General features: G+C 33.0%; 2 protein-coding genes across 5 annotated transcripts; one reads left to right on the forward strand and one right to left on the reverse strand.

The window, feature by feature from the left end:
* The first annotated feature begins 3,147 nt into the window (after positions 1-3,147).
* On the forward strand, positions 3,148-6,233 carry LOC104220291 (myb family transcription factor PHL11). Of its 4 annotated transcripts, XM_009771129.2 has the most exons (7): positions 3,275-3,894; positions 4,402-4,493; positions 4,577-4,643; positions 4,902-4,977; positions 5,272-5,341; positions 5,645-5,681; positions 5,754-6,233. In XM_009771129.2, the coding sequence occupies exons 1-7, from the start codon at positions 3,744-3,746 to the stop codon at positions 6,035-6,037; spliced, it is 777 nt and encodes a 258-aa protein (XP_009769431.1). In that variant the 5' UTR covers positions 3,275-3,743; the 3' UTR covers positions 6,038-6,233. The 4 variants fall into 4 exon arrangements, with proteins under 4 accessions (XP_070003737.1, XP_009769431.1, XP_009769428.1 ...); XM_070147636.1 differs by lacking the exon at positions 3,275-3,894 and adding an exon at positions 3,148-3,260 and having other exon boundaries at positions 4,417-4,493; positions 5,645-6,233; XM_009771126.2 differs by having other exon boundaries at positions 5,645-6,233.
* Positions 6,205-11,290, reverse strand: LOC104220290 (isoflavone reductase homolog). Its single transcript, XM_009771125.2, has 4 exons — positions 10,827-11,290; positions 7,494-7,734; positions 7,207-7,410; positions 6,205-6,496 (listed from the first exon to the last, which is right to left on the reverse strand). The coding sequence occupies exons 1-4, from the start codon at positions 11,154-11,156 to the stop codon at positions 6,330-6,332; spliced, it is 942 nt and encodes a 313-aa protein (XP_009769427.1). The 5' UTR covers positions 11,157-11,290; the 3' UTR covers positions 6,205-6,329.
* Between the last annotated feature and the right edge of the window lie 2,437 nt (positions 11,291-13,727).

Here is a 13,727-nt window from a genome sequence, read left to right on the forward strand (position 1 = left end):
AAATGGACAGACCCACAAATGACTAACAACGCATGTCACGGAAAACTCGAAACATTGTATAGCGAAGTCATTTGTCACTATTTTTATTTTCTTTTGGAGCGATTGTCCGTGAAGCAAAAATCCCGTGCTTACATAGAGAACTTCCTCACTCTCAAAATATCAGATTTTTACCTACAAATGGTCTTCAATGACTATATATTGAAATAGGGCCCGGCTATGAACTTAGAAAAAGATGAAGCTCCGATGCAGATATGCGGTCTCATATGCAACCGCATAAGACTTCTGCGATCTGCAAAATGGACCGCACAATGGCCCTCAACTTGGCATTTCTGTGCAGGTATGCGACAGGTCTGCGGTCCATAGACCAATTCCACGATCGCAGAAGGGACCACAGAACCTCCTTCCGAAATTTTTCATGCTGGCTCTACGAAAAATGTGCGGCCGACAAAACGATTATGCGACCGCATAATTAACCGTAAAATAACTTTCAAAGTTTGGCCAATTCTCTGCTTCACTCTACTGCGGATCTGTGGTCCGCATTTCAGTTCTGCGATCGCATAGACCGCAGAAATGCCCTGCTTTGCCAATTTTTTTCTTCAACTCCCCAACGCGTTGTTCAACCCAAAAAGTTCGTACCGTGGCTCGCTTACAATCATCAATACATAAGTCTACCTTAGCACCACGAAACCCCTAGTTTTAGGTGAACGTTTACGGGGCCTTACATCACATGTAATTTTTGCCTCTATATTGATGATTTGTTAATATTTGGTTCTAACATGAATGTTATTGGAGAAACTAAAAGCATGCTTAGTAGCCATTAGGCAAATTTTATTCTTGGAATGAAAATTACTAGAATATGTGATGGAATTTTCCTTGACCAGTCACATTATGTTGAGAAGATTTTAAAAAATATATAATTTTATTGATAACAAGCATGTTGTAACCCTTTTTGATTCAAATCTTCACTTATTTCCTGTACAAAGTAACAATGATGTGCTAAATCAAAAAGATTATGCTAGCTTAATTGGAAGCTTGAGATATGTGACTGATTGTACTTGGCCTGATATTGCCTATGCAGTAGGATACTTAGCAGGTTTACAAGCAAGCAGGTAATAAACATTGGCATGCCATAACAAGAGTTATGAGGTATTTACTTGGTATAAAAATCTATGGCTTATTTATAAACAATATCCTGCTGTACTCAAAAGCTTTTCTGATGCAGATTGGAACACTTTATCTGGTGATTCCTATTCTACTACATGTTATATTTATACTTTGGGAAGTGGTGCTATTTGTTGGAAATCGAAAAAGCAAATAATACTTGCTAACTCTACCATGGAGGCTTAGCTAATTGTTTTAGCTTCAGCTAGTGAAGAAACGAATTGGTTGAGAGATTTATTATTTTAAATTTCTGATTTTGAAAAATCAATTCCTCCTATTTTAATTCATTGTGATAGCACCGCTGCAATTGGTAGAGTAAAAACTGTTATTACAATAGTAAATTCAGACCTATAAGGAGACAATGCAGTACTATGAGATCATATTTGACAAGTGGTACCATTAATGTTGATTATATTAAATTTTGTGATAATCTTGCAGATCCAATGACTAAGGGCTTAGTAAGAGAAAAGGTCTGAAACACATCGAGGGGGATGTGATTGAAGCCCATAAACTCATAAGTCATATATGAGGAAACCCAAGCTGGGGACTAGAGATCCTATAACCAGATTCAATGGGAAGGACGAGTCATATAATGTCTTGGTTTGAAATGCACTATTTTTATTATTGTTCCTTCCCTATGGTGTGATTGCATTTGTCGTGTAATGATTTGCGATGTTGAGTTTTATTAACTCTTAATGAAAATTTGTAGCTCGTATGAGTGAGGTGTTAGAGTTACATGAGCACTCTTGACAGATTTCACCTATGTGAGCATGAAAATAGGCTGCTTCCTATGAGAATTGGGCTTGTTCTAAAAAACACATGAAAATCGGGATAACACAAGGTCGTAATATACTGGCTAATAAAGCTCATTTCAACACCTTGATTATTATGTGTAAGCAGTGATAATTTATTTCCCTAAAGCAGTCATAGTTCAAGTTTGAGACCACTACTGATTCTAGAGTAAAGATCGTTGTTTTTCTAAGTGGAGGTTCAATGTAGAGCACACCTTCATTATGTATGATAGTCTCCCTTCAACTGGTAAACTCTCTTATTTTAATATTAAAATGAGTAGGTGAATGTTAGTATAATAACATTTTATTATTAAAATAAAATATGACATAACTCCCACTACTCTATGATGTAGAAAATGACCATAACTCTCATAACTCTCACTACTCCATGATATAGAAAATGACCATAACTCTTTTGGAATTCTTCTGCCATATTCTACCACTAATTACATAATAATTTAACCATTATCCCATGTTCTCCATGATTTCATTACTTATTACCCCACTTTCTTTCAATTTAATTCATGGAAGAATTCCTACACCTATAAATATGAGTCTTTTTTCTATAATGTGGTGGAAAGTAATTGTAAAGTATTTCAATAAAGTGAGGTTAAAGTTGTGAAAAAAGAAGAATAGAGTTTTTAACTTTTGTTTAGGAAGATGTTCATTTTGGTGGAGTTTTGGACTTAACAACTTGTCCAGAGTTTGTTCGAGTCATACGACGTGATCGGGGCATCGGGCTATTGTATTCTAGGGGAGACAAGTCAAGAGGATTACTGCTGGACTAATAAAGACTTTGCTGCAGTGGACTTAAATCTCCTTAAAGTGAACGAGATATTTATGCCTCAGCACAAAAATATTTTATTTTCTTCATTTTATTTTTCAACTGTAATTGTATTTTCGTTAACAAGATTTTTCGTCGTATTATATTGACTTTACTCCTGCCAAAAAAGATAGAGAGTAAAATAGAAGAGAGGTGGATTGTTGGTCTTTGGGAGGACGTGGCACGCGAGTACACGAATACTCCAATTCCTGATTTGCCGGCGAATATTCCACGCTGTCACCGACGCATCACCTCACCACACCATAAAGTTTATCATTGAATTAATAATAATATTATATTATTAATTATAAAATTAATATGTTGTGATGTGATAAAGTGGTCCTTTTTATCATTTTGGATCGAATCTGTCATCCTTAAACCAAAATGAAATTATAATTAGTTATTCGGCGGTCATGTGTCTTCAGATTCCTCGCCGATGTTTCCTCTCCGTGTCGTTTTCTTTATGAAATTGATACCACAACAAAGTTAGTATTATATCTGCCTGTACCAATTATTATACACATTGTCATGCTTTATTAACTCGATTTGATATTGGAATTTTTTCCTTACGTGTTTTTTCCCCCTTCATTTGTTACGTGAAATATGTAAAAGTATTGTCGTTGATATGTTGCAGGAGACACAAACTAAGAATCTCTGTTAACTTTAATACTTTCATTTTACAATAATATATAGTAAGTACTATTTATTTATAGCGTTAGAGTTTGTAATTGGAAACTCCATTTGATTCTCTTTATTGATTTTACATACTTGATACTTTCCCTCCTACTAGTAAGATTCTTGGAACTGTTCATTATACGGAATCAGTTTCAAAGCTACATTTATTGTTTTTCTTCCCCATTGACTTTTTGAGCTTTCTTGGTGGTCAAATTCACTGTTTTAATTTCTAGTCAGCATTAATTTTGAGTAGTGTCTTGAGATTTAGTGGGAATATATAGACAAGAGTAGGTATGTATAATGGAAGTGGGGCGGGAAGAGGAGGTAGTTTTATGTATGAGAATGAAGTGGTGATGACAAGAGACCCAAAGCCAAGGTTGAGGTGGACTGTTGATCTACATCAACACTTTGTTGATGCTGTCACTAAGCTTGGTGGTCCTGAAAGTGAGTCTCTTTTTTTCTACTTATAATCTTGTTTTTGTTTGTAACAAATTAGCCAAATTAAATTGCAACTGACTAGCTAGGGTTGCATTGATTTGTATCTATATATGCATTTGTTTGGCCATCTTTTTCCGCTTTCTGAGTTGGGAATCACTTTGGTTCTGTAACAATTCAAGATAACTAGTCACTAGAAATAAATCCAAGTTTACCTCTCTTAGAATTATAGTAGTAGTGTATCTTTAAAATGGTATGAACTTGGATTCATTTCAGATTTTGTAAATTGGTTTGGAATGGCCTTCTGTAGGCTACTATAAAGTTTCCAATTTCTATGGCCTTCTTTGGCTATACATATGTTCCCAAGTCATTGTTTTTAGAAAGAAGCTAATTTTTCAGGGTTGGATTCAACTTTTTGCTTTTCAACTGGATAATCCTTTTAAAACACTGGTTCCAAGTGATTTCCAACAATTTGGAGTCAGTTCCGTTTAATGCTCTGCAAATGTTTGATAGAAGGTTTTGGATTTACAGAAGCAACTCCCAAGTCAGTACTGAGGTTAATGGGCGTGAAGGGTTTGACACTATACCATTTGAAGAGTCATTTGCAGGTATAAGTGCTTGTTTCTGTTTACCAATTTCTCTCTCTCTAATAACCCTTTCCAATGGTTTTAATTTCTCCTTGTATATTCAGAAGTATAGACTTGGACAGCAGGCCAAGAAACAAAATGCAGCGGAGCAAAACAAAGAAAACAGTAGTGGTGAGTTTGCTATAATTTGGAGAATCCAACCACAGAAAGAACATAATGGACTCCTCAAGCTTTTTGCTATTCCTACATTTTGGCCGTTATCCTAATGCTTAATGTTGATCTTACAAATAGTCAACTAACTAAAGCAAAACAAATTAAACCTTTGCTTGATCTTTGTATTTTGAGATCATTTTTCTCTCTTTTTTCTTTTTTGCACTATATATTGAAGTTAACTTATGGTTGCATATATTGTTTTCTCCAATCTCATAGGGGATTCGTCGGGACAATTTAATTTGCATTCCTCAGGCCCTGGTACCTCATCATTAAGTATGAACTATATACAAGGGTAGGTGCCATGAATCTCAACTGTTACTCTTCACTTTGTTGCTCGTCATTTATCTTAGTTACAAGCCATAAGATACTTCGTTTAGGGACTAATATTTTTTTTTTATTAATTTCCAGTGGTTTGCAAATCAATGCTTCTTTATTTTACGTCTTGAGAAAATAAGCACTGGTTTAATTACAGTTGCATATATGTGTACTTTTTTAGGCTTTATGTATATTTGGTTTAACCATAATGGACCTTTTTAAGCTTAATTTATTCGGCTAAACTAGTGTCTTCTCACTAATATCTGAACAGAGATGTTCCAATAGCAGAGGCAGTAATGAGTCAGATTGAAGTTCAGAAAAGATTACAGGACCAGCTTGAGGTATGCATAAACGTATCTGCTAGCACTATTTGTATTCCTCACGTGACCAAGAGGTCACGGGTTCGAGCCATGAAAACAGTCAGGGTAAGGCTGCGTACAACAGACCCTTGTGGTCCAGCCCTATCCCTTCCCCCGACCCCGCACATAGCGTGAGCTTAGTATTCCTTGTGAGCGAAAACCATGAAAACAAACACACACATATAATGGTGTTGCGCGATGATCTGTGAACTAATGATCTTAGTCTTGTCTTACCCTAACATGATCCTCATCCTAATCGCCAGACTAATTCTCTGGTCTAAACAGGTGCAACAGAAATTGCAAATGAGAATAGAGGCACAAGGTAAGTATCTGCAAGTGATATTAAGTAAAGCTCAGAAGAGCATTCCAGTGAACATGAATTCTCCTAGTGCAGTGGAAGCAACAAGAGCTCAGCTTACTGATTTGGATTTACCTCTGTCAAATTTAATGAATTACACGAATAGACAGAACCGGAATGATAACATTATCGGTAAAACAACACATGATGATAATATCAAAGAGGAGCTACAAAGGTCTAATTACATTGTGGAGGAAGAACAAAAGAGCAATATGAATCTTAACTTCGATTTGAATTCCAGAAATAGCTATGACTTTGTTGGTGCAAATGCAGCCGTGTTGGAAGCCAAAGCACTTTCACATGGAAGATTGGAAACATAGCACATAGTTAAGCTACCTTTTTTTAGTTATGCTTTGAAAACATTATAACTTGATATGTGAAGCTGTGATTACTGATCGTATGTTATTCTTCATCTTTGTAATTACAAAGTTGATTTGTAATGAATAGAAAGTTAAAGAACAGTAAATGATATCTGTTGTGATAAGTATTGCAGAAATAATAGAAGATTATCATTGATTGTTCTCTTCAGTACACAAGATTATTATAGTACATTATTTGCTGTAATTTTCTTTGAACTCCAAATCAAACATATATATTGTATCAAAAAGAAAGTTAATTAAGATAGCGTTTTAGATATTCATCCATACGAGTGTAACGAACTTCAGGGTAAAGTTCAGAAGCTTCTTCTGCATTTTCTCCAATTTCAAAGTTTGTTAAACAACCTTCGTAGAATATGTGGTAGAAATGTCCAACTCCTACCTGTCCAGCATAGTCCATTCCTGCAATATTACCATTTCTCAAATGTCAATTACATGAATCCTCTCCTTTTATTTTAGTGGGGACCGAATGTTTTTGAATTATTATAATACAGAACAACAGTGAATCCAGTGTAATCCCACAAGTGGGGTCTGGGAAGGATAGTGTGTACACAGACCTTACCCCTGCCTTCAAGAAGGCAGAGAGGTTGTATCCGGTAGACCCTCGGCTAGGAGAGGTAAAAGGAAAGGGCAACAACAATCACACCAATCAGAAAACCGAAGCAAAAATACAAAACTAATACTGGGTACTATAATCAGAAAGCCGAAACGAAAGCAACAACAAATAGTAACAGGAATCAAAGAATACGAAAATACACAAATGACAATATGTCATGTACTAAAGCTACAGACAAGGACATTTTGAATTATTATATTAAGGTTAGAAAAAGTGAGTACTAAGATTATTCTTTTAGTACAAAATTAACCAAAAGCATAAATAGGAACAATTTTCAGAGTCACGATCTTCACCAAATTCTTTGAACTAGTTATAAAATATGCATTCAATCTTTTGAAATAATATTTACATATTCAACTACATAGAATGTACTGGTATAAATTATAAATGTTTATAGTTCAAGAGTATTTAAAAAATAATTAATCGCCAACAAAAAATTACTCCACTAATTAATTCCCAGAAAATTAAAGGAGTTCTTTTTGGTTAGAGGAAGTACCTTTCATGGAAGAGAGGAAGTCTTGTTCAGAGACGCTAATTTTTTCAAGGTCTATTCCTTTCAGCTTTTCCCACTTGGCTATCAACTCCCTTTGAGTCAGAATGTTTTCCTGTGGCCTAAGGTACACTGTCTTGTTCAGTGTCCTTGGATCATCTATGCTTTTAATTGTGTATGTTGCTACATCATCTTCATCCATATACACCACTGCATATAATTATTACAAAATTAATCTTTTTTCTGAAAAGGGTATATATCCTACAAGTATTCAGAAAAATTAATGTGTGTACCTTTAACATTGCCATGTCCATAGACACAAACTTTGTGTTTAGGAGGAACAAGAGTTCCAAGTTGAGAGAGATTGCCAGCAAAGTAACCAGCAAAGCAGTTAGCAGAGATGTAAGTGTAAGGAATATGAGCTTCTTCTATGGCTTTTCTCACTTCCATCTTCTCGTCAAATGTCACTCTTCCTGGTTCTATTGCATGTCCCATTATTGCTGGATCCATTCCAAATTCCGATGGCAAGAACCGCTGCCAATTTTATTTCTTTGTGTCAAAACAAACAAGAAAATGAAATAGCAAAATTATTACTCCATACAGCCGCATAGGCGGACCCATAATTTAATTAACGCGAGGGAGCATCAGTATGCTACTCATTCAGTGTTTCCCTAAAGATTTTTAATTAATATTCAGGGTGTCAAGTGATTAGATTATTAAATTCAAGGTATACATATATATATATATATATATATATATATATATATAAGTTTTACCCAAGTTTAAAAACCCAATGACCCCTCAAGGTTACACGAGTACCTCAGCATACAGGAGTTCTGAATTTGATCATGCATGTAATACTCAATTAGTTTAATTTTTTTTTTATGGTTTGTCCTATCTTGATGATTGTAGCAAATGTGTCGAAGACCACATGGTACGTAATTGTTGGAGTACTAAAAGGTTACCTATATCGAAAGGAAATATATACATAGAGAAATGGATTCGTATCTTTACATAAAATACGTGGATGAATATTATACTATCTAATAAGAAGAGAAATGGAACGAAAAGATGAGTTTGGCGTGACGAATGAGGGGAGTAAGAAGGGAAAAAAAGAAAATAATACGGAGTATTACTTTTTCTGGTATAAAAGAAATAAACTTTCAGTACCAGTTGATGTGTTGCACTTTTCTTTACCTTTATATATATACATAGAAATAATTTACCAATATTTTTTTGTATATTTAACTTAATGAAATTAATTTTTTTACCATACAAATATTTATAACTTGACTTTGACCGTAAATTATAAAAATATTCTTTCTTTTTTAAACTCTATGCTCAGTCAAACATCACATAAAATGAGATGGAAGGAGTACTTATATAAATAAGCATTTATGTTGATTCATTAGGATAGTTGCAACATTTTGAGCTAGGAAATATTCAACAATCAATGTTGTAGATTTAAAGTAAATAAATAAATAAAAATGTTCGTTGCACAATTTTGCTTTTAAATAAGACAATAACTCAATCAACATGATATTAGTATAGTTTGAGATTTTCGAACAATCCAGCAATTAATCAACAATCTATTTTTCTTTTTTTCATATTAGCCTATGAAATGTGCAAAGCATATATAAAGATAAACTAGTTAGTTTGCATGACGTAAGAATGGGTTAAATCTGACGAAAGCGTGGAACATCACATCTAGAAGCCGGAGAATAATTCCATTACAAAGTTATACCCCGTTTGGCCAAGCTGCAAAAATCAACTTATTTTGAAAAGTGTCTTTTCTAAAAGTATTTTTCTTAAAAGTACTTTTGGTGAGAAGCAATTTGTGTTTGGCTAATTAGTTTGAAAAGCACTTCTGAGCAGCAATTAGTGTTTGACCAAGCTTTAAAAAACTGCTTCTAAGTGTATTTTTCTCAAAAAGCGCTTCTCAAAAAAGTGCTTTTGGAAAGAAGCTATTTTTTTCTGCTTTTTCTCAATAGCACTTTTTTTCTTGCAGAAGCTTGGCCAAACACTTCAATTTTGACCAAAAATGCTTTTGGCAAAAAAAAAAAAGCACTTTTCATAAAAAATAAGCTTGCCAAAAGAGGCAATTAGTCTGTGTCGACTATTAAGGGTGAATAATTAGTACAATTCAATTAACCATCCTTATGAGTCAAGTCAAAGTTTCATCATGGGATAGCAATGTTATTCACTGCTCCCCATCTTAACCAACTTTATCTTTTCCATATTTTTTTTGTCTCTTTCTTTTTTCTTGACTAGATTTACAGAATGAATTCAGTAGAAATAGTCATATTGGAATTTGTATACTTTTTACGGGGTTAATTGAATTTGGTTGGTCGGCTAGCTGAACTGTAAGACGGTTTGATTGTTCACTTTGCAATTTTTTTTTCCCCAATATATAATGGAATATTTTTTTAAAGAAAGAAATGGACAGGTTACCATTCAAATACAGTGCATTGGAAATTCTTGTCCATTTTTCACCGAGTAAAATGTACAGCTTACCCTTTAATTTAACTAATCTCCGTGATCTTAAACCTGGTCTTAAACTTCGATAAATAGGTTAAAACTAGACTATATATGTACTATTTGAAGTAACCTTTTCACGTAAAATTTTATTAGACATGAACAACGAAATCAAACGAGAAAACCAAAAGAAAATTAGCCAATCAGAAAAGAGACAAGATTTGGTTACAAATTAGCCATATAATCAGAAATGAGAACCAACCCCATTAGGTACATAATCTCAATTGATTAAGATACTTTTATATTTGGATGTATAATATATTAAATGAAAGCAATGATATTAATGTGACCGAAAATATAAAGGAGATGAGAGATTTCTTTAAAAAGTTGGAGGAGTGTTTTCGCAAATTTTACTTCTTTAGCTATGGCTATGGCTTACTTAATCTAGACATTTAACAATCGACTTGAACAAGTGTCATTCATTCAAAGGTGTACCTAAAGAAAATGACAGAAGGTGTTGTAGAAAGAAAATGAATGCGTATACATTTATTATTTCCGTATGACAAAATTTTACACTCCAAAGTAAATTATCATGTATTTCGCTATACGTAGAACCACTTTATTTCTCATTCTTTTCCCTGAATCAAACTTACTTTTAGCTTATAGGAAAGCATGAAAAGAAATACTACTCTACTAGACTACTACATATCAACTTGATGTGTGAGGCAAAATCAAAAACACTTTAATCTCAAGATTAGTTTTTGGTCGTTTAAGCCTTTAAGGTATATATCTCTCTGTCTCTCCTCTCTCACTCTCTGTCTCCTTATATATATGTGTGGACACACATAGTCACTCACTTCTTTTTTTTAAAAATTAAATGTGAGATACAGTTTATTCTTGACTACTAGTATATCATAAAATATGGTTGAAGTCTTCATAAACCATATGACAGTTATGACATATTTTTTGGTACGTATAGTAATGCCTAATCCAGTCTTCTGAGACGGATTGATTCTCGAGACTGAAGATATAAGGAAAAATGTAGTTTTCTGGTGGATTACGTACCAATCTGTGTATAATTTGATTACGATCTATGTAAATTTCTACCGAAGAATGAACTTTAACATCAAGAGAATTTGAACAATATATACCTTAATATTTCCAGCTTCTTTAATGGCATCAACCAACTTGAGTTGCAACAAGATATTGTGACTTCTGAAATGCACACCAGACATTGTGCATATAACAACATCCACCTGTTTGACAGCCTCCACAAGGCTCCGGTGGTCGGAGAACGAGGCCTCGACAAGTCGAGCACCTTGCTCCTTGAACGACAACAACATCTGTAGTTTGTCGATGTCGAGGCCGATCTCCGGTCGCTGCAAGACATACGTTGTATGTCCCTGAGCTAAGCTAGCTTTTACAATCCTCTTGCCAATATAACCAGTGCCGCCTACAACAAGAACCTTGCTTTTTGCCATTGTTACTTCTTAGTATTGTGTTTTGAGTTCTCAAGAGTTGGAAAAGTAAGCCATTTATATAGGACAAATTTGCTAATGGCTCTATTCTATTAATGTATTTGGTTTAACTTCAAAGGTGTATGTGTGAAAAATTATACATGAAGTATAAGCTCTTAATTACATTTGGCGTCGTGTCAATGTGTTGATCTTCTCAAAGTCATTTTAAATACATGTCCGTCAAAAAGAAAAGACAACATGTCCGTCATCTTTTAGATTTTAACAAAGAAAGTCAAACTTTAGAAATATTAATTATTCCCCCTGCCCCTTATATAATTCTAATTTACACATTATTCCCCTTAAAATTTAATCTCCACAAAGACGTCAAGACCATACCATTTTAACAAGGTTTTAGGCTCCAAGGACGACAGTTTCTGAACAAGAAAGAGAAAACGTAAAGCACGATCACTTTATATTTTCACGAGCTTTAATCCCTCCGTTTATCTTTATGCGATCTTAATTGATTTGACTAGTAATTTAAAAAAGAAAAGATTTGAAGAAAAAATGTGGTCGTTAAATATGACAAAAGATTTCAGTGATTTTAATACTTTTGGAACTTGTGATCTTGAACATATAACAACTTATCGTTAAAGTTAATGTTTTAAATGTTTAGTTAAATTATTTTCAAATTTTAAGAAGATATTATTCTTTTGTACAAATAAAAACTCAAAACATGGAAAGTTAGTTGGATACTACCCTCCAAAGTTTCGCTACCTACTGAATAGGACTACTAAAAGACCCGAGTCCATTGCTCAAATGGTCACTCAACTATCCCAAATTATCTCTTAAAGTCACTTTTCTTTTATTTGTAACAACAAAGTTACTGAACTATGCCTATTGCATTCAGAAGGTCACTCAACTTAATTTTTCAAATTTTGGATTGCCAAATACCTATTTTACCCTCTAAATTATAAACATTTATCTTCTTTGTATTTTTTTTAAAACTTTTTAATATTATGATTTTCTCCTTTTTAATTTATATTATGGACTTACCTATAGAATAAATAAATATTATTTATAAATTAAAAAAATAAAAAATATTTAAGCATCTATATTCTTGAAATTATGCTCAATTATATATATATAAATTAACATAGCAGCTTTTACCCTATATAGATAGCGCCCCTGCTTTCCGGTGACATAACTTTGTGTCATCTGAAAGTTGGTAGAAACATAATAATATAATTGAGCATAATTTTCAAGAACATATAATGCATATTATAAAAATACCTTTATTTAAATAATTATTTTTATATTACGTGCATGGAATATATATTTTACAACCTTTATTTTTTTCATTCTAAATTGTGTAAATAAATTTTTGAATTTTCGTTGTTAATACGAAAGTTATTATTACGAACAAATTATTCTAATTAATTTTTTTTACTATGCTCATTATTTTGTTATTCCGGCATTATAAATGCTTAAATACTTTTTTATTTTTTTAATTTATAAATAATATTTTTTTATTCTATAGGTAAGTCCATAATATAAATTAAAAAGGGATAAATCATAATATTAAAAAGTTTTTTAAAAATAAAAAGAAGATCAATATTTATAATTTAGAGGGTAAAATAGGTATTTGACAATCCAAAATTTGAAAAATGTAGTTGAGTGATCTTCTAAGTGCAATAGGCATAGTTCAATGACTTTATTGTTACAGACGAAAGAAAAGTGACTTTAAGAGATAATTTGTGATAGTTGAGTGACCATTTGAGTAGTTGGTAACTGAGTTTAAGTTTCGTACACTAATAGTGTATATTATTTACATTATTATGCTAAGTCAATCTATACTAATGATTAATTATTTATAACAAAGAAAATTACTTGAAAATAAAACAATAATCTGTTATATGTCATTATATTATATTGACAGTATAAAATATATTCGATGTCAATATAGACATAAATCCGTCGTTCAAATTCCAAGATTAATGTCGCCAAAGAGTAGTGTTGTAGCTTTGTAGGCACTTTCAGCTGTTAAAAACGAAGGGCAAAGAGTGGAGAAATAATATAGTGTCCCTGATCCCTATATATAATTTGAGGAAAATAAACATGCATGGTTTGGTGTTCAAAAAATAAACCAAAGCAAAAAAGTTAGGTGACCAATTTGTGTTTCTTGGAAGTCTATCATTTTTGCTTACCAGATACGTACACAGATGCAAACTGTCAATGCGTAACCCAATTTGGTTTGGTTGGTGAGAGTAGATACACTTTATTGGATCTCCTCCCTTTAGATTCTTCTAAAATCTATACTCCCTCCGTTCCAATTAATGTGAACTTGTTTAACTGAGTACGGAGTTTAAGAAAAAAAATGAAGACTTTTGAAATTTGTGATCCTAAACAAGTCCAAATGGGGCCCAGAGTATTTGTGTGGTTATAAAAGCTTCTCATTAAGGGTAGAGTTGTAACTTTAAGCTAAATTGTTACCAAATTTAGAAAGGGTTCATTCTTTTTGGAACGGACCAAAAAGGAAATAGGTTCACATAAACTGGAACAGAGGGAGTATATATTATGACACCTCGCCGTTGTACT

This window comes from Nicotiana sylvestris, chromosome 6 (assembly GCF_000393655.2).
Source record: "Nicotiana sylvestris chromosome 6, ASM39365v2, whole genome shotgun sequence".
Lineage (NCBI taxonomy): Eukaryota > Viridiplantae > Streptophyta > Magnoliopsida > Solanales > Solanaceae > Nicotiana > Nicotiana sylvestris.